This window comes from Silene latifolia, chromosome 2, assembly GCF_048544455.1.
Source record: "Silene latifolia isolate original U9 population chromosome 2, ASM4854445v1, whole genome shotgun sequence".
NCBI lineage: Eukaryota > Viridiplantae > Streptophyta > Magnoliopsida > Caryophyllales > Caryophyllaceae > Silene > Silene latifolia.
The window spans coordinates 5,481,006-5,504,674 of record NC_133527.1 but is presented as its reverse complement, the minus strand read 5'-3'; the positions used below and the strand labels follow the sequence as shown (position 1 = coordinate 5,504,674).

The following is a 23,669-nucleotide window of genomic DNA, read 5'->3' as shown; positions in this document are numbered from 1 at the left end:
TATTACTTTCACGACATTCTTTCTTAATACCATTACGTTCACTACTCCCGTGGTTACTATTTTTTCTTTTACTAATTCCTCTGTTTTTTTTCTATTAAATTCATTATTCCCGTTAATTTTATCCGGCCTATATTTAAATAAATAAAATGTTTCCTTAAGTCGATTGATTATTTAATTGTTCATACTTTTTTTCATTGTTACCACTGTTACTTTCACTACATTCGTAGTTACTTTTACTACTCCCACTATCATTATTATAACTGTCATTACTCCCACATTAATACCGTTAATTTGATTAATCTCGTTGCTGCTAATATTACTTTTACTACATTTAATTTAGAGACGTACTTTTTCACATACGGATTTTACTCTTTCACATACGTTTTTTTACAATTGTACCCTTATCATTTTTTTCATTCCCTCCCCCAATTAATTTTTTTTATCCCTCCTCTCATCTACCTTCATCACCACCACCACCTGACCACCACTACCCCTTCACAGCCGACAACCTTACTGCTCACTCGCACCCACTCCAGCCTCCAGTCGCCCCAGCTCCCAAACGCACCACCCACTTCGGTCGTCCCACACCCAATCGCACCACCCAATCTAACCGTCCCAAATACGCAGCCAAGACAAAAACGGCTGTAAACTTTCTTTTATATATACACAAATGCATAACAAAAAGACGAATCCATCAGTTCCTATGTAGAGTTCATTGACAAAGCAAATGAATTTTCAAACTAATACAAAGTTTGGCAAAGAAGGCAATTAACCAAGGAGTCAAAGACTAATTCCTTTTCGTAAATGTTTGTTCACATAACAAATGAATTTTATTAATTTCACTCATTGATAAACCTGCAAAACATATTAAAAATTGTTGAACGGCAAAATTGTTTCACTAATTAGAGATTTATAATTCGTTGTTCAAATTTTTAGAGTAATTATATTCGATTTTAGGGAAAAATGTATAGTTAAGAGTTAATTTTATTAAATTTAGAAAAAAGGGTATGATATGGAAAATTTATGAAAAAATGTATGTAAAAGAGAAAAGTCCGTATGTGAAAAAGTAATTTCGTTAATTTAATGTATTCTATGATGATACTAATTAATTCCATAAGTGAGGCATGTTAATTTTAAGGAAAATCACTATATTCTTGTGTTTTCTAAATTTAATTACTTTAACTTAATGTAATTTCCATAAATATTCTTCATCAAGGCATCTTTATATTATACTTTTAACCAAAACTATATAATATTTACATTGAGATCCCTCTATCAGGTCCATCACACGGTGCTATTGATTTAAAACTATATAGTATAATTAATTTGTATAGATTTCTTTAATTACATTGAAGTCCCTTGGTTTCTGGAATTAATATATAGTATTGATAGGCATATAGCCCCATCCATCCCCTCTCTTTTATTTCCCTACCTACCCTTCACCATCACCATGCCACCACCAACCTCACACCGCCACTGATCTTAAGCACCACTATTGCACACCATCACAATTCACACATTTGCTCTTCTACAACTACCTTGCAGGCTCGCACCACCACACATCTGACCTTCTACAAAATTACCATCTAAATAAACCCATTACCTAGGTTGCACGGACACTCCTCCTAATCGGTGTTCCCGTGTCGAACACCCATGTCGGACACGACACTCGTCGGACACGCGTCAAAACGTGTCGGACACCTCTATAGCCGTGTCTAACTTTCATCTTTTATTTGGGCACGTGTCCATGGTATTTTGAGCCGTGTCCATGGTATTTGGACACACCTTCAAACGTAATCAAGATGAATTTAAGTTAAATAGCTTGGATTATTATATGGTTAAATTTGGTGGGAAAATAAGTTTAATTGGGGCAAATGATATTCTGTAGACGAGTAATGAGATTTTGAAACAGACTGATTATAAGTTGAATTTTGGTTTTGTAAATGAGAATGAGTTATATATAATTAACCTCAAATTTTACCTTCACTTATTTAAATTTAATATCAGATAATTTTTCAAAAATAAAATCACACATATATAACTATAAAATAATATTTTATTAAATTTAAATAACGTGTCCCGTGTCCTAAATTTCATGGGATGTCATGTCACGTGTCCGTGTCGTGTCTGTATCCGTGTCCGTGTCCGTGTCCGTTTTGGTGCAACCTAGCCCATAACCCAATAATAGAGGTGGCATCACAACATGCTGGGCTGGGCCATGTGCCAGTCCCTCGTGTATGGCTCATTAAGAGACAAGGCCTAAGCACAGGTGGCGGGTCAATATTGAGTCGATCTTGAGCCGTGGCAGTGCATGTCGCCATGTGGTGTCGTGTTAGCCCATGGGCCTCTGTCGTGCGTGATCGTGGGTTGGCCTGGCATAAGTTTTTTTTTTCTTTTTAGAAAAATGTTTTGAATTTAATATTTATTTTGTAAGTAACTAAAACTATCAATAAAGTATTAGTATTATAAATACCTAGTTTAGTATCCGTACAAAGTTGTAGCTTAGGTATGTTTTAAATTTGTGAATCAAATACCTGTTTTGGATTGAAATTATAGTTCAAATTTGAAGAAATTTGATACAATGGGTCTTTGATTCAGATCCTTCATCGGCGCCACCACGAATATTGTATGAGTGTCATGTTTGGAAAACAGTGGATTAATTTCAACATAAGTAGATTGCAAAAGCAGATTATAAATGACATGTTTTATCTATAGATTAGAAAAGCAGATTATATTAATCCCAAATATGTTGTGACGAGATAATTGGTTTGGAAAAAAAATTACTGTTTTCTAAACTCGTAATAGAGAATTATTGTCGGTCAAAGTTTTTTTGCGAAAAATAAGGGGCACACCATAGAAAACGAAAAAGCTTAGGGGTACATGAGAGAATATCTCTATAATGAAGCTAAAAAAACAAGGAGGAACATGGAAACGATGGGTAGTTGCCATAAATACAGAATATGAAATACTCCCTCCGTCCCGGTCATTTGTTGTCCTTTTCCATTTTGGGGTGTCTCAGTCATTTGTTGTCCTTTCTATTTTAAGAATAAATTTGATGAGTAATTTGATCATTTGCACTCAATTTATTCCACTTGTCAATTAGCAATTGGCTCCCTCCCCTTTCCTTGGTCTTTGTGCCAAAACCAAAGGACAACAAATGACCGGGACGGAGGGAGTATTTTCATATACTCCGTATCTAATTTGATTCATAATATAATAAGAAATATTTTCATGACCTAAACGATGGGTAGTCGACTAGTCGCCATAAACAAGGACAAGAATTTTTTGGCATAGGATTGTATTTGTACAGTAAATTCTTTCTCTAAGTTTACTCCTAAAATAAAAGGCCAAATAAATAAATCAAATTCACATTATTTTTACTTGGATAAAAATCATGGCTAGGCCTCAAAAAACGCAAAAGATCAACCATGGTGGTAATTCAACAACAATGGAAGATCTAGATGACTACATGCTTACTCAAATACTACTTAGACTTCCGTCATGTGCAACGGTACTAGCATGCAGTCTCGTAAACAAGCGTTGGTGTTCTTTAATCTCCGATCCCAACTTCCCGGTCCAGTTCACCAATCACAAGAAGCGTACAACCACCTACTTGAAGGACTTGCCGTGGACCTTCATTGCAACCATACGGTCCAGTGAACAAATATTGATCACAGAATTCAAATTAGGGTCGTCAAAATTGTCGTTGGAATTCCTACCTTGTAATAATCCCACTACAACTGCCACATTCAAGGACTTGATGTTATGCACTAGTGATCAAGTAGGTAGCCGAGTTTATTACATTGCCAATCCGTTAACTAAGCAATGGGTTGCTCTGCCATCGTGCCCTCTTGATAAGCGTCAACAGAAGTGGATAAAGAGGCCTATTTTGATATGTGAATTAACTTATAACCACACTCGAGATTATAAGTTTAGAGTTGTGTTGGTGCGTCATCCTCCATGCCAATTTAAGTTACACAAGTTTGATTTGGTCGTTTATTGTTCGGAGATTGGTGAATGGAAGGTAATTAACCTTAGGATCCCCATGGAAGCGGGACCACTCGAGGAGTACTGGGACAAAGAACGTGATGTATGCTTTAACATGTTTATTGTTTGTAACGGCATCATCTATTTTAAAAGTGGGTTATGTTTGGTGGCATTGGACCCGTTTGATGTGAATGCCTCTTCTGGCACGACCCTTGAGGCGCGAGCTATGCCACGACTACCTAGGTTTGGGTATTTACAAGAATCCTCAGGACAGTTGTTAGTCGTGCTCAGTGGTGGGTCCCGAGAGGGCCTACCTTGGTACATGGGGGGCAAAAAACATGGTAGGGATATGGAATTGCAGATGGTTGTGTGGAAGTTGGACCCGAATCAAGCACCTCTCGAGTGGGAGATGAGTTTCCAAGGCTTGTGTAAAGGGAGTTGGTATAGTAAATTGCCACCGTTAACTCACTACATTATTTACGCTAGTGACATTGGGGTACATCCGTACAATGACAAGCTGATTTATATGCATCTTACTAGCGAACAACGGTTGGTTTTGTGTGACACAGGAACAAGATGTATAACGCCTTTGAAAAGCTTGCCTTACGATTATGTGTCGAGATTTGAGAGACTCGAACTCCAATGGTGGCCCACCTCAGTTCCTGCACTTGTGCATGCAATGCCTCACACTAAAGCAGAACTTGCCACAGCTACAATTGAAGTCTGGTGATGATAGTTGCTAAAGTTCGACTGATTATTATTGGCATATTAATCAAGATTGTCTACATTGCTTTATTTTGTAATTGTACGTCTCACGTCTAAGGTCGTCTCTTATGAGAAATAAGATCCGTTTACACATAAGAGGGGAGTTGAATTGAAAATGCTAACCTTGAAGCTATGTGACAACTCATTTGCGCGTAATATATGTTTGTTTACTTAGATTGTCGATAAACTTTCTTCTTGTAAATTAAACATAATTAATCGGAACAATGGAGGTTATTCAAATATATATGCTTTTCGTCTTTCTTATAAATTAAACATAATTAGTCGCAACAATAGAGGTTATTAGATCACTGATTTAAAGACTGACACTCCAATTTTCTTTCTAACTCATAGTCGGCTAACCATGGTACATCACATCACATATATCAGGGGAAGACAGAAATAAATGCGGTCCTCCTGAGACCTATTACGTTTAAAAACTTGTAAAACTGAGTAAAGGAACACATACTTTTTTATGTGTAGACAATAAATTGGTCTAACTCCGAAAATACGAAGTCTCTAATGTTTAATTTTAATTGAATTGAATAAATAAGAATACATATGAATGACATTGCTACCTTAAAATTTTGGCACAAAATCGAAAGCTAACATTTTATTTTATTTTTATTTTATTTTTTCTTTAATTATGGTGGCGCCGAGATTCGGTACCAACCAGTAACGACTTATTGCCATTATTTCATAATACGGTAAAGGATAAAAAAAATCATGGAGGAAAAGGGAAACGATGGGTAGTTGCCATAGCAAAACAGAATACGAAATATTTTCGTACTCTAATTTGATTCTACCCTAATGGACTAGACTTGTTTTTGGAATAGGATTGTACTAGCATTGGTGCCCGACCTCGCCTGGGCTACTTCTACTTACCATTATTTTTTTTTTATTAAATAAAAATATTTAAAGTTGCATAACTCATAAATTTATCATTAATATATTTTTTATAACATATCCTAAAATTACGATGAAATAAATTTTGATACAAATTCACTCCTCCCGCTATTAATATTTTACTCTTATTAATGAAACAATAGTAATATCATTTCACTACTTGCCCGTAATCATTGTTACTTTCACTACACCCGCCGTAATTATTGTTACTGTCACTACTGCCGCATTTGATAATTTCACTACTCCCGCCGTAATATTGTTACTTTCACTATTGCTGCATTAATATTGATTATTTCACTACTCTTGTTGTTGTTTCTACTCCTCTCACTAATCTCGCTGATAATATTGTTACTTTTACTATTCAAATGAGTGATTACTATCATATAACTATATCCAATGTTACCATAATTCTTTTCTATACTGACGAAATTACTTTTACTACTTATGCATGCAATTTTAAGAGGATTATATATTTATATAAATATATTACATATATACATTAAATACGAAAGAATTATGCAATATTATATATTATGGAATCTAACTTGAATTATTTATAACCTACTTATTATATTTTTGTATGTTAAAAAAATAACATCTCTATACATCTAACAAACTATAATATTGTTTAATAAAATTAATTGTATATATATTTTAAATTTAATATATAATTTTATCATGATAATAATTAATACCATAAGTGTGCATGTTTATACTAATTAACTAGATTTTGTGCCCGTGCGTTGCACGGTTTTTAAATAATGTTTTATTTTTAACTGAAGTGATAGAATATGTAAGTTCTTGAATGTGAGAACGGTAAAATTTGATATCGTAAAGTAATTAATGACTTTGAAAATAAGTTTAGTCTACATTGTATATATTATCTTTTATGTTATCTTTTAAAGTTAAGATTTATTTTTGGTATTTATTAATATGGTACTTATCTTTTTAGATTAAGATTAATATTTACAAATTCTGTTTTTTTATAAGACTAATATTATTATTTTAATTAAAGTGTTATTCACGTGTATTATTCATTATATCCATGAATTCCACTTAGTCTGCAACTGGTGAAAGAATAACGATTGTTTATTATCTTGTTATAAAAAACCCAGTTGAATATTAAATTGTAATAACCGGGTCTTAAAAGACTTATCGGTCATGTATACTTAGGGACAAAGTAATATAAAGACGTAGGGACTTGTATTTATTGTTGCTAAATTCAAATTTTGTTAATAAAATCTTCTTTATTATCTTCCCCCTACTAATAACATTCATTTCGCTTTTAATGGATTTCAGTGCATTATTTATGTACGCTATTATTAATGTAGAATGTAGAATGTAGAATGGTGATAGTACGATTTCGAGTTTAGATGACGAAGAGTAGGACTATATTGATTAGCTGGCTAGATCTAATAAAATATTTATTAGATTCATGAATGTTTTCAATTCCTTGAAACACCTATTACCGTTGAGGGAACAATTTACGTTGGATGGATTGGAATGAACTTGATATATTCCAATGTTTGGTTTTGGGTATTTTGGAATAGAATGTCATATTTATGGATTCTAAATTCATTCAAATTCAAATTTCTTAAAATCCCATAACTCTCTATCCCCCGATATTTAAACTCCATTCCTCAAAATATGAGAAGTAAAATAACTTTCACCATAATTAATATATTTAACCTTAATTTAGCGAACCCTAAATATCCTAATATGATACTCCCTCCGTCCCGATCAATTGTTGTCCTTTCGTTTTGGCACAAAGACCAAGGAAAGAGAAATAGGCCAATAACTAAATAACATGTGGAACAACTTGAATGAGAATGATCAAATTACTCATCAAGTTCATTCTTAAAATAGAAAGGACAACAAATGACTGAGACACCCCAAAATAAAAAAGGACAACTAATGAGCGGGACAGAGGGAGTACTTCGTTCGTGTATTGAAACTTAATGATATTCATATTCTTAAAATGATATATTGCTTTAACCTCTCATCAAAAGTCTTTTTGATACAAAATCCCACAAATTCATGCTACTAATGATGATTTTGAGCGTTGACATTCTAAACTAATGGCGTTTGTTTAGTAAAAATCTGATAGAGCATGCATTATTTGTATAGCAATTTTTTTGGCAGAATTATATACTCCGCAAATATTGAAACACGTATAAAACTTTGTTAGTCTCCTCATCCTGGTTAAAGTTTATTCCAAGGTCAGATTGATTATGTGGGTCGGTGTGTATAAGATTTGGTAATATCTTGGTGTAACTCTTAACTGTAGGTGATGGAGTAAAGCTTCGTGTATAATGGTGTCAAGGTTCGGTTTTTATTGTACCTTTATTAGATGTAAGTACTCCCGAATAGAATCGGTTTGTTACATATATTCCGTATTAGACATAGATCAAAGCTTATGAGACAAAACATTGTGTTGTAACAAAAATCGTATTTCCAAACTAAATACTACAATTATTCGAGTTCATACATTGCCGTTGTACCGAAAGATCATCAAGAAGTGAGAAAAATGAGGACACTATCTCATATTCAAAGCAATAATAATCATATTGTAGTACCTAAAAAATTAGGAATGGATAAGGAAAATAAACCCAAAACCGATGAACCACTGCGTTGTTCATAAGAAAATAGGTAGGGTTAAGATGACTATATACATTCATAGAAAACCTACCCATAAACATCTTCTAGGTACATCTTGCGAAACAACCTGTACCAACAATTTTAATCTTAATCTTTTATCAATAAAAAAAATAAAACAATTACATGAGATACAATCTGTATCACTATAAGGAAAACTACATAAGAAAAAAAATTTGAATTTGTTACCTTATTAAGTCTCATCCTTGACGTTTCGTCGATATATAGCTCTACAACCTGCAGATAGAACATAATACGAATCAATTAGCTCTCAATTCTAAAGTTAGTAATACCACCACTTATTACGTAATTAATGATGAAACTAATGTGATGCAGTACTATATGAAAGCAACAATAATGAACTTGAAAATCATTCAATAATCAACAACAATTCAAAGAGAAATTTTTTTTGATGGGAAACTAAGGTGCATGCATGTAATTCTTATATGGAACAAATTATTAGTTAATATACTCACCTAAACTATGCATACGGATACATCTAGTCTTTTAGAAGTGTTAGACTTTAGGTTGGGATCAATTAGTTATATCATGATAATATTATTTAATACATGTAGTTTATCTTCTTAGATTAAGATTAATATTTACAAATTCTGTTTTTTTTTATAAGACTAATATTATTATTTTAATTAAAGTGTTTCAAAAAACTTGGAGTCTCTAGAATTGCCTGAAAAAAGCCTCTTTTATATATATACTAGATTTAATGCCCGTGCGATGCACGGGCCTACCTGTAGGATTCTAAAGTATATGATTTTATATAATCAATAATAATACTTGTATAAGACGGTTTTACACAAGTATTAGTATAAAACCACTAATTAACTGACTTTAAAATCCCTAAAGTAACTACTCGTAATAAGTTTTACTACTTAGAGCATGTTTGGCCCTGCACCTCAAAAATGAGTTTTTGTTTTTCGAGCTTAATTTTCTAAAACTGTTTTTTAAAAGCAGAAACATCAAATTGTTACTTCTGTTTCTATGGGCAAAAATGTGGATTTTTAGTTTTTGAGAAATTTTTGTTTAACTTTTAAAAAATGTTGTGTTTGGCCAAAAAGTGTTTTTAAGTCTAAAAACATTTTTATAAGCTAGGCCAAACACACACTTAATTTTACATGTAAAATGGTTTTAGATGAGACTCTTTTTATAGGGGATTGAACTTGTGGATATAAGTTAACTTTAAACTTGGAGTTTGATTCATTATTGAAATAGTAGGATAAAACTTCCCAAAGAGTTTTAGTCTAGATGTTTTTAGTTCTCCGTATTTGTAAAAAAAAAAATATCAACCCCTTAAATACAAATGAAAAACATAAAAACTATCCTAATTCAAGTCTAACTGAACAACTACATGTTACAGAAATTTTGATATGTTCCCTTCATAGTAATGACGTCAATGCATTCCTTGTCCTTATAGTCTAGCTAGGTAGTGATTATGCTTTCTAATTTACGGTCATACAAAAAACTGAGTTAGGAAGAACAATGACACCAAACTATCCGAGAAACTTTGTCTCAAATGAAATTTGTAACTTTAGATATCATATGCACAATAACCATCACAAAAGTGAAGTTCACATACATTACTTTCCTACTCTTTGTCAATCGTTTTGTATGTAGTAAGTCCATCGAACAATTTAGTCACAATTAAACCCGGTGAACAACAAAACAAAATGCATAAACATATAAATCGGCGAGAAAGAGATAATGAACCTATTACTCTCTTTATCTCTGTCATTTGTTTACCTATTCCATTTTAGGGTATCTCGGTCATTTATTTACCTTTCTATTTTGAGAATGCTTTTAATGAACAATTTGATCTCCACACTCAATTTGGTCTATTTGTCATCAAATGATTGACCCTCCACTCTTTTCTTTATCTTTGTGCTAAAACCAAAAATAAACAAATGTTCTGAACGAATGGAGTAATATACTATGCACCGTGATAACTTATTTTATCAAATAATTGTGATTGCAAGTATGAGAAAGGTTTATATATATTTATATATTAAAAATAATTGTGTAAGACGGTTTTACACAAATTTATAGTAAAATACGATCACGGATCTTTTATCCACATAATAGTTGATGATCAGTAACCTAAAAAAATAATTGGTCAAAACTTTTAAGTCTCCTACATAATATATATACATACGCTTAGCTCTTTAGGAGCCTATGGCATTTTCCTTTACTTTTATGGGTCAATACTCTTAGGATTGGGAGAGGAACTCGCATTAAAATTAGGAGAAGGTCAAGATTAGGAAGTTGCACTTGAGAACTTGATGAGTATTACGTAAATTTGCTCCCTTTCATTCCCTTCAATTCGTGTCAATACCTATACCTACATATATAACAAAGACGACTCATTAAAAAATTATTTATAAAATAAAATTAAAGTCGATAAAAGTGACATATAAAACATGATACAACTATAGGTCAATGATCAAACTATGCAATAGACAATATAAACATAAAAATTACGTAAATATTGAAAATGAAACACGTAATAAAATCAAACGAAAACAGTTCAAATGTAATAAGGTTGCAACCCCACATTAACTACAACAAATAAGTCAAGATTGAAATATTATCTACATAACTAAAAAGCAAAAAAAAGGGACGTGCAAAAATTCACACTTTATGATGGAGGAGGAAGGTAATATATAGCCATTTATATATATAGTCAGGATGTTTGATTTTGTGTAGTCTTTGTTTCCAGCTTGGTGATATCAATCGAGGAGAATATAGGATATTAATCCTACCCAAACTCTAATATGGTTGTGCAGTTATATTATAGAAGTAATAGGGTACGTGTGGATTACATCTTTTCCATTTGTTTTTATCTTTTTAAGTATTTTCATTATTTTTTATTAACAATTTTTATAAAGTTGGAGACTCTAATATTTTGCAAAAGTTGGACTCTCTGTAATCGCTCGAAAAAAGCTTCCTTTAATAATATAGATAGATATAGAACTTCGTTCTTTCGAAACAAATCATCGCAACTTCTTCTTGAACTGATTCAAGACCGGAAAAATATTCGCGAAGCCATCATAAATCTCTTCCCTCACCTTAGCACCTTTAAGCACAATCTTCCCAGAAACGAATATAAGTAGCACAATCTTCGTTTCATCATTCGTTAAATCATCGTCCCGGGAATTACTTCCGGTACATAAATCACGTAGTCACCCTGACCTGCCATAAGCAGTTCCAATTTAATAGAGAATTTCACGTCACACGAACCTGCTATATTCTAAATCTTGAAATTAATAAAATTTGCCGCAAATCGCAACTTTTGAATTATTCTAGCAAACTTACGTGCAGCTAGCTTCGAGTTAGCCTCCGGTACATACCAATTTCCCTGACGCGAAGATCAATGCTGTCCTCTTAGGCTCCCTTATTCGAATCGTGATCACTTTTGATTGTATTCCACGTTACGTGCATGGAGTGCTATTGCTGTTAGGTTTAACTTGCAACCCTGCAAATAATTTGCACGATTAGATTAAAGAACACCAAATAAAAAACACTTAAAAATTTGGGACATACTACGTTAACTACTACTCTTACTACGCAATGCCACATTCAATAGCATGAAAAATAATGTAAATCACGCATGGCGATAGCCACAATAGAAAGTAAAAAAAATCTAAGTTAATAATGTTCTATGAAACAATTAAGTATAAATAGGCATTAAGCTATGTAGAGTTTCAATCACAATCAAACTACTACTCTTATCTAACGATTAACTTCTTATTTTTTTAATTTTAGCATTTACATGTTTGAGGTATTGTAAAACTCATATTGCTACTGTTAGTAGATATTGTAAAACTTCTTATTTATTTATTTATTTATTGCTGGGAAGTGATTCGTAGAAGTTGGACTCTCTATAAACGCTCGAAAAAAGCTTCCTTTATTAATATAGATAGATAGATATTGATTATTTTATTTTAAGGAAATTGACCATCTTCTAGTCTTCTATAAATATTTAGGAAAATTATCAGGCATTTCTTTCTTTTAGTCTTCTAGAAATTGACCATCTTAATTAATTATTTTATTTTAAGGAAATTGACCATCTTAATTAATTATTTTATTTTAAGAAAATTGACCATGTTTAGAAAAATTACCAAGCTTATATATAATTTAATTTTAACCCAAACTATATAATATTTGCATTGAGATCCTTTAATCGGGTCCATCACATGGTGCTATTGATTTAAAACTATATAGTATAATTAATTTGTATAACTTTCTTTAATTATATCGAAATCCCTTGGTTTATGGATTTAATATATAGTATTGTATGTATGTATTGATTTGACTACTTGTAAATCAAATTTATTTACCTAGTGAAAAAAAATCATGGCTACGCCTCTAAAAACACCAAAGATTAACTATGGTGTTAATTCAACAACAATGGAAGATCTTGATGATCATATGCTAACTCAAATACTATTTAGACTTCCCAATTCTAAAACGGTAGTAGCATGCAGTCCTGTGAACAAGCGTTGGTGTTCTTTAATCTCGGACCCCAACTTTCCGGTCCAGTTCGTCAACCACAAGAAGAAAACCACTACCCTTTTGAATGACGGCTTGGGTTTCGATCATGAATATGATGAGCCACCGTGGACCTTCGTTACGACCATTGTACATAGATTTATCCAATTCCAATATTATCGCAAACTCGATAAAAAGACTAAATTTATATTTCAGTCTCCATTGTCGCTGAAATTCCTGCCTGGTAATTCTTTCACTACATTGGCCACATTCAAGGACTTGGTGTTATGCTCCTACGAGACCTATAAAAAAGGCGGCCGCATTTATTACATTACCAATCCATTAACCAAGCAATGGGTTGCTCTGCCACCATACCCTGTTGATAAGCATCAACTGACACCGACAACGACGACTTTGATATGCCAACCACCATATTATAACCACAATCAAGATTATAAGTTTAGAATTGTGGAGGTTTGTGATCCACCTATTGTTCACAGTCAAGAGCCTTCGGAAATGGATAACGACTTCTTTGATATGCCAACCACCTTATTATACACATTCAAATTGGTCGTTTATTGTTCGGAGATTGGTGAATGGAAGGTAATTGACCTTAGGATCCCTAAGGAGGTTGGACCATTCCCAGTGAGTAAACCCGCGATTGTTGTTTCTAATGGTATCATTTACTTTAAAAGTGAGTTACGTTTGGTGGCATTGGACCCGTTTGATGTGAATGACGCTTGTAACACGACCCTTGAGGCACTAGTTATGCCACCACTACCTGATTTTGGGTATTTGCTAGAATCCTCGAGACAATTGTTAGTCGTGCATACTCCTAATAGTCAAGGCGGCTTAAGTTACCGAAAAGATGGAACAACTATTTGTATTGAATTGGAGATGGTAGTGTGGAAGTTGGAACCGAATCAAGCACCTCTCGTGTGGGAGATGACATTCCAAGGCTTGTGCACAGGCACTTTGGATAGTATTGGCACGCCCCGTTACTTCAGATCTGAAGGTCGCATTTACGCCACGCACATTGGGGTACATCCATACAATGACAAGCTGATCTATATGTATCTTGAACTTAAAGGACAGTTTATTTTGTGCGACACGCAAATAGGAAGCATAACGCCTATACAAAGTTTGCCCCATAACCATAATGTGTCGACATTTCATAGACTCGAGCAGCAATGGTGGCCCACCCCAGTTCCTGCACTTGTTCAATGTGTAACAGCTACATAACTTTCGGGGTTAGCCCCTCTTTAATACCAAAAAAAAAATGTACCGAAGAAACGAAAGAGGAACATGGAAACGATGGGTCATTGCTATATACGGAGTATACAAATTAGGAAATATTTTTTGCCATAAACAAGGACTATAGTTGTTTTTGGAATAGGATTGTATTAGTAAATAATATAAAAGGCAGAGTAAATCAACTTTACGTCTTTACATATACAACTCGTGTAATTTAGCTAGTGAAAAAATCATGGCTACGCCTCTAAAAACGCCGAAGATTAACCATTGTGTTAATTCAACAACAATCGAAGATTTAGATGACGATATGCTTACTCAAATCCTAGTTAGACTTTCCAATTGTAAAACGGTACTAGTATGCAGTCCGGTGAACAAGCGTTGGTATTCTTTAATCTCCGATCCCAACTTTCCGTACCTATTTGCCAACCATAAGAAGAAAACCACCACGCTTATGAAGGGCTCCGGTTGCGATCATGAAGATGATGAGCCATCGTTGACCTTTGTTACCGCGCGGTCCTGTGATGAACAACAATTCATCACAGAAGCCAGATTTGGGTCGCCAAAATTGTCTTTGGAATTCTTACCTAATAACAATTTCATTGCAACGGCCACATTCAAGGACTTGATGTTATGTTATCAGCGCGGTACCTGTGATGAAACAGGCCGAGATTATTACATTATCAATCCATTAACCAAGCGATGGGTTGCGCTGCCACCATATGATCAACAGTACCTGATAACAGATACTGTTTTGATATGCCAACCACCTTATAACCACACTCAACATTATAAGTTTAGAGTTGTGGAGGTTTGTCGTCAGGAGTCTGAAGACATATTTGATTTGGTGGTTTATTGTTCGGAGATTGGTGAATGGAAGGAAATTGAACTTAGGATCCCCAAGGAGGCTGGACCACTCATGATGACTACTGCAGAACCGGAGATTGTTGTTTGTAATGGCATCATCTACATTAAATGTGGGTTATGTTTGATGGCGTTGGACCCGTTTGATGTGAATGACGCTTGTGACACGACCCTTGAGGCTAGACTTATGCCGCCCCTACCCGAACTTGGGTATCTGCACGAATCCTCCGGACAATTGTTACTCGTGCATACTCCTGAGAGACAGCATCTACCTTACTTAAAATACAGAAAAGAAGGAACAACTATTAAAATAGAGATGGAAGTGTGGAAGTTAGACCTGAATCAAACACCTCCCGTGTGGGAGACGACTTTCCAAGGCTTGTGCAAAGGCACTAAGAATAGTATTGAATTGCCCGATAACACCCCGTTTGAAGGCAAGATTTACTACGCGAATGTTGTAGTACACCCATACAATGACAAGCTGATTTATATATATCTTGCCGAAGAAGAGCAGTTATTTCTGTGTGACACGCGAACAGGCTTCATAACATCTTCATTAAGTTTGCCTGATTATGGGCGGAATCTTTTAAGACTCGAGCATCAATGGTGGCCCACCTCAGTTCCTGCGCTTGTGTAATGCCTTACAGTTAGAGTCTAGTGATAATAGTTGCTAAACTTCAAGTCATTATTATTCGCATCTTAATAACCGTTGTTTACATTGCTTTATTTTGTCCCACGTCTAAGACCGTTCCTTAGATAACTTTGTGACAGTATTTTGTGTACACTCGGTATTGCACAATCGTCCACAATTCAATAAAACTAGCTTTCTCCCATAAGCTATTCCGAAATCTAAACAATGGCAACTAGATCAGTCACAATTCATTCAATAAAATTCATCCTGTAAATTATAATCAAAGTCTCGAGGAGCACATTAGTCAAGGGGAAGGTACTGTCTCTCGAAGACTAGGCTGACTTAGTTCGCGAGACTCGAAGGACCTCTCCAAACACATGCACACTAATCATTTATCAGCTTAAACGGTAAGAAGTACGGAGTATTAGGAAAAGTACTCTGGCTTTATGGCCCGAGTAATAGCAAAAGGAAAAATTACCAATTTACAGCTCCCGTGGAGCCAAATACAAGCTATTTTTCAAGGCACAGTTATGACAGATGTATAATAATGCCATTAGGACGAAAGATAAAACACGGCATATGCCAAGGAAGAATTAAATAAGCTTAAGTTGCAATGTCAATTGTTGCTGAAAACTAATCCAACAATTTCATTTTCGACAAACATCATCCTTTGTTCTTCTAATCACGACTTCAGGTCGCGGCTGAATTAACAAAACGAATCGAGGTCCCTCGGTATTCAACGCCTCTTATGATTCTTGCTAGCGTCCAGTTCGTGTCGAATGAATTAACAATCAACGAATTGAAGTCCCTCAGTATTCAGTGCCTCTTATGATTCTTGCTAGCGTCCAGTTCGTGCTCTGCAATAACACCAATGTCGTATTAGTAATGTACCCTAATGGAGGCGTATAATATATTTGAGTATCAATAATGGAAACGAAGAAGGTAAAAAATATGGGGGCTTACAGTTTTATCAAACTCGTAATTAGAACGAAATTCCTCCAGTTTCCAAAATGTCTTCTTTGTCTTTCGAAAGAACCTGAACACGGTTTTGTAACCAATTACATTATCAATTATATCCTCGTCATGTATGTTGTATCGTTCCTCCATACTCCAAAAGCATGGCAATTTATCATAAATCATTTCTTTTTTTACGTTGTTATACAACTCTTCATCATCGTGTTGTACGTAGAAATACCACTCTCTTCTGTCGCATATATCTGTCACTACAACAAAATCGAAACAATACATAAATTAGTGGTGATAACATAAGAATTTAGCCAACAAATGATAGAGGAAACCTTTCCTACTGAGAATTTAACAATTGGAGTAAGAGTTGGAGTTTAACTAGTATATTGGAAAACAAACCAAAATCATACCCAATTCCTTAGGATGTTTCGTAAAGAACGTATGTGCATCAATGTCCTCTATTTCTGTGTTCGGGAGTGCTTCAGACTCTGCTTTACGATTAAGGTAAACTAACAACTGTCCATCAGTTGGCTTGAACCTGTAACCCACCGGAATATCCCCATCCTCATATTTTAGGTATAATTTATCAACTATCGGACTTAATTCTGCAATTTGTGATTGCAGATCGTTTCTGTCATCTTGTTTGCCCATTGTCGACGACATACATGCAGGCGCCGAAATACTCCAATTTTCATCGCATTCATAAAAACTTTCTTCCACTTCATCTCTTCGTCTTTCGAATTCATATATATCGTTAACCACCTCTAACGGTTCTATTCTAGAGGACAACACATCGGGTGCCATTAACATTAGAAAAAGTATGACAATATTCATCAGGAGAGATTTACAAGTAGTAATTTGTAATTGTAAGGTAAGATTCAAATAAAGTGCAGGAGAGATTTGCAAGTATAAAAGTAGTAACCCAGAATTGTTAAGAGGATTTATAGAAAAACAGATGCTAAGTATTTGTTGTTGGTTTAAACTAAGGAATTAACCTCGTATTGTAGCTAGATTATTAATGGTGTTGGGGTCAGATTATATATATAAGGAATGTGTTAATGAGAAGAAGTGGTAGAAGATCAACAACTTGGTAATTTACGTTTGACATGGTCGGGGATTGTATGCCTTGAAATGGAGAGTTAAAAGATGGAATTTTTGTCTAACTTTACCTTAAATTTTATACACCGTACTAAGTACTAATACTACTTATGGTATCCAAATACGAGCTACTATTTTGCAAGGCAAAGTTATCACAGATGACAGATGTATAATAATGCCATTAGGACGAAAGATAAAACACGACATATGCGGTATGCCAAGGAAGAATTAAATGTCAATTCTTGCTGAAAACTAATCCAATAATTTCATTTTCAACAAACATCATCAATAACAAATTAAAGTTTGAGCTATTTGAATCCGACAACTAATTCACTCATCTTTGACGAAAAGTTGATGAAAAGTTACCTTACAACTGAATAACTGATCCTTTGACGGATAGATAAAGGAGTTGATGAGGAGCCTTCTGGGTATACTCAATAGTGTCCAATGTGCATACCAGTCCCGTCTTTGTTAAATCGAAACAGAAGATCATCACCATATAGTTGAAACAAACCCCTTGGAAAGCTTCCTTTTCTTAGAATATACAGAGAATTCGACAATCAATCTTGTCGCCTTAGAAGGTAGGAGTATTCTCACGCCCTAGCTAAAAATGTAGATAAAGTCACAATTGTACACGACTCGATACTTATAATCACTCAGGACCGACACAACATTAGCATTGCCACTCAGGACCGACAATCAATCTTCTCGCCTTTTCACCACTCAGGACCGACACAACATTAGCATTGCCATTTCCATAATCATAATTGATGAAAAAAGCTCCTCCTGGATGATCACCCACGTATTTCATCTTTAAACTTGACAATATCAAGACAACAGGATGCTTTACCATCAAACACCGCATACTATTCGCCGTCTCTCACCCTCAAACCCATCAACTTTTCTTTGTAGCACAACATCACGATCAACAAATCATCATCAGTCATCACAACCGCCTTTTTATAGAACTCGCGTAAATTGTAACTCAACTTATTCTCTGAGACATTTCGTCGAGCACTTAGTATGCATTGCGAAGACCTATGGGAATTTTAATGGGGAGCTCTTAATTCCTTTGTTTTCGTCATCAGCAAAATCGCACCGTCATGGCTTGCAAACTGCTTGAATTCGGGTCAAGATGGATCGGGTACCCGGTTGATTCTCCGATCTTGAGCAGAATTTACAGGGTTTTGAGTCTTATGATCGATGAACATAACTCTGCCAAAAATGGCGGGAATCTTATTTGGTTTCTAAAGTTGTTTACCACTTATTTACGGGATTGCGAAAAATGGCCCGATCTTGCAAATAGGTCCAACGGGTCGGGTCGACTTTGGGTTGAGCCAGTTCAAGTTTTCGGGTTATAGCTTATAAGGAACTGTAACGGGTTGGGTCATTTACGAGTGGGATGTTTAAACAAGTTATTTGAAGTTAATAGTTAGTATTCATCCCAAGAAATTAAATTAAATTCTTTAATCTCCGACACCAACTGTGCAACGGTTCTAGCAATCTAGCATACATTCAGTTAGGTTCGAGTTATAACTTATTGGTGTTAATCCAACAACAATCGAAGATTTCATAGACTCGAGCAGCAATGGTGGCCCACCTCAGTTCCTGCGCTTGTGCAATGCAGAGAAAGATTATTTTTACACCTGAAAAGAACCAAGCTCTAGAATGTTGGAGGTAGAGAGATGCGGGACGACAATTGATAAAGACATCTTTTGCTGATGTTAGCTAAGATGGGAGTGACCTATGAATCAAAATGTAAAGCTGTAGAAAGTTTCTTGAGCATTATGTACTCTAATCTGTATTTGTAGATAATCTAAATCCGAGTCGTGTTACATCTTTGAACATCTCGTATTAATGCAAAATCGAACTTTTTTGTTGTTGATTTTATGGTATTTGTGTTGCAATAAATAAATCAGTATGTATTAATATTAATTTGCCAGCGTGTACAAAATTACAAAATACCGAGTTCATATTATGAGGAACAAAATTGATGGCCGAAGCCCAATAAAAATAAATAAAAATAAAATAACACATTCTTCGTTCTTCTAATCACGACTTCAGGTCGCGGCTGAATTAACAAAACGAATCGAAGTCCCTCGGTATTCAACGCCTCTTATGATTCTTGCTAGCGTCCAGTTCGTGTCGACTGAATTAACAATCAACGAATTTGAAGAGTTAAGAACGATAAACACCTAAGAGGGGGAGGGGGTGAATTAGGTGTACCTTTTAAAAATTTTCTCTTTTACTTGGTTAATGACTAACACAAGTAAGATCTATTAAGTACGGGTTTGAGAAACTTAATGGATTGTAAGTTCACAAACGGTACAGCAGGTCTATGCAACAGTATGAGAGACTGTTGCACAACACTGAGAGCGAGATTTAACGTGTAAAAGAAGAATGATAAGAAAACGTGAAAGTAAATAAACAAACAAGACGATGTTTAAAAATTGGTTGGCTCCTACTCCGAGCCTACGTCCAACCGTTATTTTATTACTTGTTTAGAAATTTACTCAAACTTAACTAAACCATTACAATGAAAACAATTCGCCAACCTACTCTGGTTGCAATTTCTTAAAGCTACTCCGCTTCAAGACTTTCTCTTGCTCAAAGCTACTCCGTTTCAAGACTTAAGGTTCTATCTCAACGGTTTCTGATTGAATCTCGGTGGTTCACTTAAGAACATGGAGATTACAATTAAGACCTAAACACGAGAATCATTGAACATATTCTTTTATGCAACAGATTAAGTTTAACCGATACTTGGAGATTTTCTGACTTTGAAAAACAATTGAAGACTTTTGAAAAACAGAAAACGGTTTTGCAAATGATTGAAGAACAAAGCTTTTAATGCTGAAAAGATTTGCAAAGTGTTTACAATGAATGCTCTTTCAAAGTCTTGCAATAAATGAAAAATGAAGTGGCTATTTATAGAGAGAGGTAGTGTGTAAGAGAAGGATCTTAACACTACACTAATCTAATATCCACAAGTTTGTAGTATGCATTTTATTTAAAAAATATAAAAGAACAATCAGGTTTGAGAGGCTCAAGGTGGATGCGTTTTTTCAAGGCAAAGGAGTGTTTCCCATAAAATATGGGAACTCACAATTTTGCCACAAATGGAAAAAGCATAAGACCTATTTTTAGCATGAAAAACAACTTGCACAAATGGGATTGGCATCTTTTAAATTATTGTGCAAGCATATTCCTTTTGTTCTTTTTGTTCTTCAGTTTTGAAATAATGTTCCTTTTAAACATAGAAAAGCTTTTTAAAGAATTTCAAACACTTGTGAATTTTCCCGAAAATTCTCCATTCGTTAGTACCAGAAACCATGGTGCAACAGTCACAGGAACTGTTGCACGGTTTTGCCATAACTTATGTGTAAAAAGAATATGTTGAACTACCTCGTTTACAACATTTGTTCTAGACTATGGGCATGCTTGACTTGTCCTTCATCTTGATCATATTTGAACTTCTTTGATCTATCATTGGATGCTTCAATTTGCTAAGCATTAAACTAAGAGGCAAACGATTAAATCATAATGAAACTTGGCATCATCAACCAAGTGTGTTCTAACAAATTCCCCCTTTGATGATGGCAAGTTTTAAATATGTGTGAAGTTCCCCCTAAGCCCATGGTGAGTCGGTCTTTGAACCAAATAATAAGAACATTAATTAAACATGATCAAGGTGAATGAGGGTCAACATGCTTGGCCTAAGTAGAACATCTAATCATCATAGCTAAGACAAATTCACAGTGAACGTTAGCCGAAGAGTTGTTAGTTAACACATAAACACATAATTTAACTACTTCCCCCTCTTGACATCATCAAGAGAAGGACAGAAACATGTTCAAGTAGTACATAATTAAACCAAAGACAAATGTTCAAAATAAGAGAAAAGAAACAGCCCATAATTTGCATAGGAATTAATAACAAAGAGCCAAAAGGTTAGGAGGGCAAGGGTAGGTACGGATGCCTCATTCATCATAGGACACATGACCACCAAGAGCTTGCACACACTCAATGAGATCTTCATTCAGAGTTTTGAGCTCAAACGTCTTCCTTAAGAGTCTCATTGTCCACAACCAATTTGGACACCATGTTCATAAGCTTGTCCAACTTAGCAAGTACAGCACCCATTTCAACAGTTGAGCCAACTGTTGCACCAGTTTTACCTCTACCCAAGTACTTGTGAGTCAACTTCTCATTGTTGATAGCCAAAGTCATTTGAGAAAGCAAACCCATGGTCATGTCATCACTGAGTTTTTCAATACCGGGGCTACCTTTCATGACTATCTTCCTTTTCATGAAGACAATGGACAACCACATACCGTATGGAATCACGGTTTTGTTGTCAAATTTCCCTTTTTGGAGGTCGGGGGCAATCTCATTGATACGGGGGAAGATTAGTTGGGGAAGGTTGATGGGACGGCGTTTGATAATGTGGTGAATAAGGAGCATCTCAAGGAGAAAACATCGTCCCCTACTGTTATTGCTTGGTAAAATGGCTCTGTGAACAAGGTTAAAGGTGAAACGGTGGGGGGCTTGAATTTCATGGGCATAGATGTTGGTGGTTCCATTTTCATTGTCGGGTCGAAGGGTTCTCATAACCTCATTAGCCATAGTTTCATCAATATCACCCCAAGTGGTCTTAGGAAAGGTAGTAAGACCCACGGCTTCAACCTCAAGGTAAGAGGCAAGTTGGTTAATGGTCAAGACAAAGGGTTGTTGGTTTATGAATGCCGAGAGAGTTCCTGATGCAACATCAACCTTGAATGTTGCATAGAACTGAATTAACTCCGACATGTAAACCGGAGAGTATTTGTCGAGGAGACTAAACCAACCCTGACCAAAAATAGCAGCTTTGAAGAATGCAAAAGCCGGGGAAGAATCATACCAGTTTTTCTTGTATCGTCTCCCACTGTGGAAGCAACATGTAAGCATTCCTTGACATAGCTTAAGGGTGTCATCCGGAAGGTCGAGAGAGTTGAGATGAACAAGAACCTCGTTCTTGAATGCCTCATCGTGAGTGGTGACCATCAACTCAGTGCACATATTGAGAGGGATTTTATCCTCAATAACATCATCATCTTCCGTTGGAAGGACCACCTCCTTTTTCCGTGGGTACCTCGGCTTTTTAGCCGCCCTTGGTTTTGATTCCTTCTTTCGTTTGATACCCACCTTAGATTTTGCCTTTGATTTGGTGGGAGTTTCAATGATAATATCATCATCATCATCATCATCATCACCAAACAGTTCGGTGATTTTGATTTGGGATTTTGTTTTGGGGTTTTCGGTGAAAAGGGGGTCAAATTCATCAGCAACAGTGTCTTCATTGGTGGGTTCATTGATGTTTTCAATGTTGGGAATGGCCTCTTCCTCATGAAGGACTTCTTTTTCTGAATTTTGATTTGGAGAATCAATTTTTTCAGCATCTTTCTCACTCACTGTTCCTTTTTCTTTTTCTAGTTCACTCTCTTTCTCTTTTTCCTCATCTTTTTCACTCATTTTTTCTTCCTTATCATCATTCTTTTCAATTTCATTTTTCTCTTCAACATCTTTCTCATTCACTTTTTCTGATTCTTTTTCTTTTTCCTCCTCAACAACATCATCAACAACCTCATTTTCCTTTTCTTCTTCAATAACAGTAGCAACAACCACATCATCATCAATTTCTTTGTCTTTGTGGATGTTGCTTGCTATTTGTTTGAGCGTGGGCTCATCTTCCTCGTAATCAACATCAACATTTGGGTCCAACATCAACGAGATTGGTGGACTTCGTTTTAATCCACCACGGCCTCCTCTACCACGGCCTCTTCCTTTGACAGCCATGGATTTCTTTCGTGCAACATTTGGCTTGACTGTTGGCGGTTTGGTAGGAGACGGGGTGGGTTTATCGGATTTTTCAACACTTGCAGCGGATTTGGTGGCCATTTTTTGCTGGGCAATATATTTGGGGTTGAATGTATTTCTAAGGTTTTGAATTTCTCTTCTAGTTGATTTTTTGAGAGCCATTATGAGGGTGATGGGTTTGACGGTTTAGGAG

General features: G+C 35.2%; 4 protein-coding genes and 1 long non-coding RNA gene across 6 annotated transcripts; 3 read left to right on the top strand and 2 right to left on the bottom strand.

Annotated features, from left to right (window-relative positions):
- Positions 1 to 3,394: 3,394 nt before the first annotated feature.
- LOC141627764 (F-box protein At5g49610-like) lies at positions 3,395 to 4,717 on the top strand. The gene has a single exon (XM_074440988.1). It carries the CDS (start codon positions 3,395 to 3,397, stop codon positions 4,715 to 4,717), a length of 1,323 nt encoding a protein of 440 aa, XP_074297089.1.
- Positions 4,718 to 10,353: 5,636 nt separating this feature from the next.
- On the bottom strand, positions 10,354 to 11,948 carry LOC141628003 (uncharacterized). 2 transcript variants are annotated; one of them, XR_012537086.1, is made up of 4 exons: positions 11,884 to 11,948; positions 11,635 to 11,794; positions 11,388 to 11,511; positions 10,354 to 10,660 (listed from the first exon to the last, which is right to left on the bottom strand). It is a non-coding gene; the product is annotated as an uncharacterized LOC141628003 (long non-coding RNA). The 2 variants fall into 2 exon arrangements; XR_012537085.1 differs by having other exon boundaries at positions 11,635 to 11,942.
- Positions 11,949 to 12,675: 727 nt separating this feature from the next.
- On the top strand, positions 12,676 to 14,052 carry LOC141627757 (F-box protein At5g07610-like). The gene has a single exon (XM_074440980.1). The coding sequence runs from the start codon at positions 12,676 to 12,678 to the stop codon at positions 14,050 to 14,052; it is 1,377 nt and encodes a 458-aa protein (XP_074297081.1).
- Positions 14,053 to 14,296: 244 nt separating this feature from the next.
- On the top strand, positions 14,297 to 15,562 carry LOC141627752 (F-box protein At5g07610-like). Its single transcript, XM_074440975.1, has one exon. The coding sequence runs from the start codon at positions 14,297 to 14,299 to the stop codon at positions 15,560 to 15,562; it is 1,266 nt and encodes a 421-aa protein (XP_074297076.1).
- A 719-nt stretch (positions 15,563 to 16,281) lies between these two features.
- On the bottom strand, positions 16,282 to 17,351 carry LOC141627994 (uncharacterized). Its single transcript, XM_074441193.1, has 3 exons — positions 16,933 to 17,351; positions 16,520 to 16,779; positions 16,282 to 16,413 (listed from the first exon to the last, which is right to left on the bottom strand). Exons 1-3 carry the CDS (start codon positions 17,330 to 17,332, stop codon positions 16,366 to 16,368), a joined length of 708 nt encoding a protein of 235 aa, XP_074297294.1. The 5' UTR covers positions 17,333 to 17,351; the 3' UTR covers positions 16,282 to 16,365.
- Positions 17,352 to 23,669: the final 6,318 nt, after the last annotated feature.

What these genes read in the sequence shown, in the direction of transcription:
- LOC141627764 (XM_074440988.1), top strand. Translation starts at nt 3,395, where the DNA reads ATGGCTAGGCCTCAAAAAACGCAAAAGATCAACCATGGTGGTAATTCA.
- LOC141627757 (XM_074440980.1), top strand. Translation starts at nt 12,676, where the DNA reads ATGGCTACGCCTCTAAAAACACCAAAGATTAACTATGGTGTTAATTCA.
- LOC141627752 (XM_074440975.1), top strand. Translation starts at nt 14,297, where the DNA reads ATGGCTACGCCTCTAAAAACGCCGAAGATTAACCATTGTGTTAATTCA.
- LOC141627994 (XM_074441193.1), bottom strand. Translation starts at nt 17,332, where the DNA reads ATGTTAATGGCACCCGATGTGTTGTCCTCTAGAATAGAACCGTTAGAG. An exon ending in GAAACATCCTAAGGAATTGG is followed by an intron (nt 16,780 to 16,932) that starts GTATGATTTTGG and finishes ATTTTGTTGTAG; the next exon opens with TGACAGATATATGCGACAGA. An exon ending in ATTACGAGTTTGATAAAACT is followed by an intron (nt 16,414 to 16,519) that starts GTAAGCCCCCAT and finishes GTGTTATTGCAG; the next exon opens with AGCACGAACTGGACGCTAGC.